Raw genomic sequence first — 6,899 nt, 5'->3', positions numbered from 1 at the left:
TGGGATCCTTGCCCCGCTGACGGCCAGGGCAGGGGTGGGGGGGGCTGGGAGATGAGAGAGAAGCCCGGGCAACAGAGTTCCTCTCTGGGTGTCTGTGCTCCAAAGCTCGCACAGAAGAAATTTTCCAACTGTTTAGTTGGTGTAATAAAAGATATCGCATCTACCCAAAGAACCGTGTCTGCCTGTGTCCTTAGACCGGCAACTGTCCACCCCATGCCTTTTTTTTTTTTTTCCTGAACACAAGATGAATCAATATTTTGCTTTAAAAAATATGTAAAGGCAGCCAGCCTAGTCTTCTCCCTTAGCGAGGAGGAGAGGCCCAGTCTCCGGCATTGTCACTTAGTCTGATTTCTGCAAAACGCAGGCAGCTTGAAGGGCAGCCCTGTGTAACCTGGCACGCGCACTGATCGGCCTATAGCACGTGCGCTGCCTTCCCACCAGAGAGAGTCCCCCTCCCCCCCCCATTGCCACATCATCGTTCCTCCCGAAACCCACTGAAGGAGTGGGGATAAGGTTAGAGGGCTGAGCAGCGTGGTAGTGCTGCAGCTCAGGAAGCACGTGCGAGGTTTGAGAGCTGCCAGCAGCCTGCTGCGGTCAGGGTGGTGGATTCAAACCCAGGATTTGGGAGCTTGTAACTTTCTGGAAGGTCTGGTAGCAGATGAAGTAAGACTGCTCAAACCTGCCACTTCTCCTTTGTAGAAAGCCCAGTCATTTCCTTTTTGCTTTGTAGATCAGAATGATCAGCTTGCCTTTTGAATTTTTCAGGGGCGCTGAAACGTCTTTGAGGGCTTCCATTGCTTTGAAAAGATTACCTGTGTGCTGGGGGTGTCAAACACGTGTGGCCCTAGGGGCTGGGATAGTGGTGCAGGACTGGATGGATGGCACATGGTAGCCAGCCCCCTGGGCCAGAGGGCCAGATTGGGCCTGTGAAACCTCCCTGTTTCAGGCCCATGCCTGCTCTGGCTATTCTGGGCCCTGGAGGGAAGATGTCTGGTATCGTGGGCACTGGGCTATAGTCTCAGAAACAAGTGGTGCCAGGCTTCTTCCCACATGCTGCTGGGGCTCCAGTGCTACTGGTTTGGCACCGGTGCTTGGTAACCAGGCTGGTAAGAGCTGGAGCCTGAGCAGCACTGCAGAAAGGCCCACAGTGGCAGCCAGGCATCAGTGACACTGGGCTTCTTGCGGTGCTGCTGGGGCTGTGGTACTGCTGGGTCTTGCCCAGACACTGCTGCTGCAAGAAGACCCCCCTACCAAGGCTGTAGGCCAGATGACTGGCCTGTGCGCCACATCAGATGAGAGGCCCCAACATTTGACCACCTTTAGACATGTGATTCCCAACCTCATTAGTCTGGGGACAAAATAGATTCCAATTTGAAATTTCTGGGTTTATTTTGCTGGGGGAGGGAGGGCAGAGGGAATTGTAGCACCCCAGGGTTGTCGGGGCATCTGGTTGAGAATTATTGCTTTAGAGTCTCTGTTTTCTTGCACTCATGGAACAGTTGGCGCTCTCTGACTGAGAACTGCTTTAGAGCCTTGCTAAACTTATATCATGCCCTAGTCCTTTCAGGGAATGTGTACTCTCTCCTCCCTGTACACCTGGTACCTTGTTTGTAGGTTCCTCAGAATTCTGTCTTGTGCTTTTTCCTTTTATATGAGAGTAATGGGAGGAGGCAAAAACAGGAATTAAAATGACAGGGTCACAGTCTATTTGAAACTAATCCGCTGTGTCAAATAGGCAGGAAAATACCTGAAACTGTTTTTGTGGGTTTGCAGTCTCATCCTCTCTCTTAAATATTTCCTTTGTTGCATAAACGGGAAAATCAGTTTTGTTATCTGTATTCTAATCAAGATTTGGAACCACTGTGGCGATCGTGAAACTGGCTACATTCAAAGTACATGAAGGAAGGAGAGAAATAGAACTCTTTCTAAAACCTTTCAGTGAGAGCAACATTAAACGTACCAACAGAAAAAAGCTGATGTGGTGGATTTCAGGTCACGTAGTGCTTAAGACTGGACCTTTCAGCATGTAGCTTGGTATATTTGTAGGATGGACCTCTACCTAAATTAAACATCAAGAACTCAGTCTGTTACAGAACTAGGTCATGCGCTGGGATTTGTTTACATTGTGATTTTAATATTAAAGCTGTACTCTCCAGTAAATAACACTGTCAAGTTATGAGACCCATAACTGGCCCAATTCTTGCTTCATTCTTCAACTTTATACATGGGCACTTTGCAATTCATGCAGTCCTACAGAATACTGCAATGTAAGATTGGTGCACAGGTTGTACTTCTTCAATTTCATTGAACCTTTTTGTGTCAAGGTTTATTTGCAAATGAAAATATGAACTAATTTAGTTAGTATTCCCATACACAAGTGTGTTTAAACCCAATTACATTTTCCAGTTAAATTAGCTGATGTGAATTAGTTATTGACATGAATGTTAGTATTTGTGATGGGAGAAGAACTTCAGTCTGAGGATGGAAATAATAGCAAGATATGACTTGACTTTTATAATTAGCTGTGTATCTTTCAAATGTACATAATTATTATAACCGTATTGTAGCGCTCTGCTCACTTCAGCACATCAAGCAAAGTGAACTTTATTACTTTGTCTAAATTGTAGGCTTGGAAAAGTATAAACTGATCTATAAACTAGAACATTTTATTAGATTATTCTACTTAGTTCTCAGTTCAGGTGCTCTCTCATTCTGGGCTAGTACATTGCAACAGCCAGGAACACGAACGCATTCACAGTTAGTTTTAGTAAAATATACTAACACAAAGGGTGGGACATTGATTCTGGTTTAGTGATCTGTCAGTAGAGTCCAGTTTCTTGGACTTGAATAAAAGCAGACTGAATAATTAGCATTAGAGACTAATCAAATATCAGTATCAGTTTTACCCTTTTCTGAAAAGTCACAAAATCAATTGGCATCTGATTTTTTCTTTTTTTTTTTCCTTTTAATTTCCTGTTGGATGAAGTAAGTTTATGATTTACTGAATGTTTTATTGAAATAGAGAGAAAAAAAAACTTGCAATAATGTATGCCAAAGTGGGCTTTTAACTTACTTTTTAATCTACCTTGAGATCCTTGATACGTAAATCCAGTAATTTTTTTTTACTCACTCATAGTAGAAATTGACCAGAACATATTTTTATAGAATTCAGAAGTGAAGCTTTATTAGTCGTGTCGTGTCCTCCCCCCCGCAACTAAGTGCTTCCCTCCTGCTGCTAAATTTGACGTCATACTTTAGCTTTCCAAGTTTCCATTAGTCTGACTAGCTAACTGGAAATTGGGCAGTCATGTAGTTTTTATTCTTCTTAATAATAATAATAATGGTATCATCATCATCTTGTTACCAGGTTCAAGCTTGCTAGTGGCAGCTCAAGATGCTACAGAAGATGAAGAAGCAGTGGAAGATACTGTAGTTGAAGATGAAGATGATGAAGCTGAAGTTGAAGAAGATGAACCGACAGACTTGGTAAATGTTCATGGTTCTTACTTTACAAACAACAGCTTCAATTTAAATGGATTAGAAATCTCGCATTCAAATGTTGATTATTTAATTTCTTCAACATGGCCAAACAGAAACATGATCGGGCACCATAGAACTTGGTTAACTAGAACAGATACAAGTGGAGCATCTAGATGAGCACAGCCAGTACTCCCGTGCTGAAACAGCAACTTGAAAAGATTTCACTGTATTCTTTTTTTTTGGTTTCTGTTTCCAAACCTTTGTAGTTCAGTGCTTGATCCACTCTCTTTCTTCTTTTTTTTCCATAAACATTGCTCTTCCAAGTGACGGCATTTTTTTCAGTGCCAGGTTTTTTTTGTTCAGTCTCTGAAGTTTCTCATCTAAGCTCTATAGTAGTGTTGTTCTAAGGCATGTTATACTTCTCTTGGTTATATTGATCGGTTTTATTTCACTCAACAATGTTTATGTTCTGGGGGTTTTTTTGTTTTTTTTTTTTGTGGCAAATTTAACTAGAAACCATAGGTCAAAATTTTACTGTTCTGAAATAGTCACCTAACGCATGTGATGGAGACTGATATCTGATATTGATCCCGAAGATCACTTGGGGTGGGAAGATTTATTGTAAAACAGTGAATAATATGCAAAGAAAAAGTTTGGATATTAAAAAGCAAAGGCTTACTAGTTTGTTTGGGGGTTTTTTGTTTTGTTTTTAGCTGATCCAGTAAAAGGATTTTATAGGTATTCATCAAATTCATGTGACACTTGGCTATTATATTTTACTAGCTTTTTGAGTTGATTTGATATCATTCCACAAATATCTTAATACTGATTGAGTTTATCAGATACCTTCAATGAACTTTTTCTAGTTGGCCATCAATAATAGTAAATTCATAAGTAAAAATACGAAAATAGTTATTACAGTTAACAGAACTGAGTATTTCATTCAGTGTTCTTGAAATGTGAAGTTTGGCAATTGAGTTGGCAATATTCTTCCCAGGGCTAAACTTTAGAACGTAAGTTTAAATAAACCCAACTATTATACACAAACTTGATAGTATTTGCTTCATAGTACTCTTTTTAATATAAATGTGAGTAACAGCATCTCTCAACACATTTACTATATCTTTAACTTTACTAGTAGGTGACAGTTTTACAAAGTGATATACTTCACCTCAATGACAGTGGCATTGGTGATTTAACTTTTTATAAGGGCATTTAAAGAGTTCCAAGGCAAGTAGTTCATGAGCCAGATATTACCAAGATACCAAATTCCTTATTTCAAATCAGGCCATCTTATTTGCAGGGATCAGTAATCTGTGTGCTGACTTGAGAAGGAAAGTGAGATACTTCGGGTGCATCTACAGAGGATGTTTACTGCACAGTAGACTAATTAGCTGTGCAGTAAACATCTCGGCATCTACACGTGTACCCCTGTTAGGCTGGAGTAAACTAATTTACTCCACAGCAGGATAGTACTTGTAAATACTAGTACTATCTTGCTACAGCATAAAAAACTGTGCAGTGATGCATGTGTAGATATTGCACTACCTGGCTGGGGCATGAGGGTTCTTCCTTGTTTGGGCTACCTACTAGCTAGCCCCTGCACTGAAGCAAACTCATGCCCCAGCCATTCTTTTCCCAGCTCATTGAGCTGTGGGGGAGAAGCCCCATGCTGGTGTGCTGACTCCCAGGGCCCCCTGCCAACAAGGGCTGTTCCAACCCAGCTCGGTGTGCTGCAACTCCAGGCACACGTGCAAATGGCATTTAACTCAGAGTGTATTGCTCCCTGGCAAATGTTGAAATGGCTTGTCTGGGATCAATAAACCCCAGAGTTTATTGCTTCACATTAATTGCACATGTAGATGTGCCCTTCAAGAATAAAGTTCAGTAGGAGCAGTTTATCATTTTAAAAACATTAAATCAGTTAAACTTTTTTTAATGATTAGCTGTTGTATTTTAAGAAATGATTTCCTTTTTCTAAGTGATTTAACATTAGTTGGTATACTTTGTGTATGGGATTTTTTTTAAATAGTAAAGAGGTAATAGAGGAAACATTTGGTGATCTTGTATGAGTAACTTAAAAACTATAAAATAAGCTCAGGCTGTAGTTGACTCAGCTGCAATTAATGGGCTTGGAGAAGCTAGTAGTTCAGGGTTAGAAATGGATGAATGGTACTTTGGAACATGTTTGCAACAGCAGTTGGTATTAATTAATGCTTTTTATGGTATCCTATCTCAAATCAGTGGACAAAAGAAAAAATACTTTTTAACATTTGTCATAGATGTTTCCTTTTAAAAGTGGATATTCCTGGCTTCGCTATAGTCTTTTCACAAAAGTTTTTGTCTTAGACAGAAGAAAAAGAGGAAGAAGACTTATCAGGAGAACCTAAAGCCTCACCTAGTGCTGATACAACAATTTTATTTGTGAAAGGTGAAGGTAAGAATCCTGGGCCAATTTATCAAACTTTTAACTTGGCAGACATGAGCTTAATGTCACAAATGCATAAGAATTACAGTTACCTAAAGCAGGGGTGGCCAGTCTGCAGCATCCATACTACAAATGGCACACAGGCAGCTTCTGCATATGTGGCTTGCAACAAATCGGGGAGGGGGACAGGCAGCACTGTGGCAGAAAGTAGAGAAGCAGCTTGGGCAGAGGGAGCACAGTGCAGGGAGCAGGTCAGGGAGGGAGTACAGATCAGGGATGACAGCAGCAGACGGCTCAGAAGGGGATTGGAGTGGCATTTGGGGAACCTGTGGTGCACCTGCCTAAAGTTGGCCCCCACTGCTCTAAAGTTAACGATGTTTTCTTAGGACTGAGTAGTTAAGCTGGGAATCTTTGGGTATTTTTTCACTGGAATACTGCATGAAATTTCCTAACCTACTGCTACTTGTTTTCCAGATTTCCCAGCAAACAATATTGTGAAGTTTCTGGTAGGCTTCACCAATAAGGGTACAGAGGATTTTATTGTTGAGTCTCTTGATGCATCTTTTCGGTACCCCCAAGACTACCAGTTTTACATACAGAATTTCACAGCTCTTCCTCTGAACACAGTGGTTCCACCACAGAGGCAGGCCACATTTGAGTACTCTTTCATCCCTGCAGAGCCGATGGGTGGCCGTCCATTTGGACTAGTTATCAATCTGAACTACAGAGATTTGAATGTAAGCTCAATTTCATAATTGATTTTTACTTCTTGCAATTAAAGTTGAACTGCATGGGCTGGAAGCAAGTAGCTCAATCCATTTCTCAGTGTTCCTTTTGTATGTTTAAGCCTTTATGTATGTGCCAAGAAATGTTGTAGGTAAAGCAACTTGGTTGCATATGTACTTCACTTCTAGTATGTTATAAAAACTTGCCTTTAAATTACATTAGATATTGGACTGTTGGGTTTGTTTGTTTTGGGGGGGGGGGGGTT

General features: G+C 41.0%; 1 protein-coding gene across 3 annotated transcripts in view; it reads left to right on the top strand.

Moving 5' to 3' along the window:
• SSR1 (signal sequence receptor subunit 1) overlaps window positions 1-6,899 on the top strand; it is a 30,004-nt gene that overhangs the window by 5,464 nt on the left and 17,641 nt on the right. For all 3 annotated transcript variants that reach the window (XM_019522267.1, XM_019522276.1, XM_019522285.1), the window contains exons 2-4: window positions 3,368-3,486; window positions 5,830-5,917; window positions 6,383-6,645. In XM_019522267.1, coding sequence (XP_019377812.1) covers window positions 3,368-3,486; window positions 5,830-5,917; window positions 6,383-6,645 — 470 coding nt within the window. The remainder of the gene's footprint in view (window positions 1-3,367; window positions 3,487-5,829; window positions 5,918-6,382; window positions 6,646-6,899) is intronic.

This window comes from Gavialis gangeticus, unplaced genomic scaffold (genome assembly GCF_001723915.1).
Source record: "Gavialis gangeticus isolate Ggan-Ray unplaced genomic scaffold, GavGan_comp1, whole genome shotgun sequence".
Lineage (NCBI taxonomy): Eukaryota > Metazoa > Chordata > Crocodylia > Gavialidae > Gavialis > Gavialis gangeticus.
This window is presented reverse-complemented; position numbering and strand designations above follow the sequence as displayed.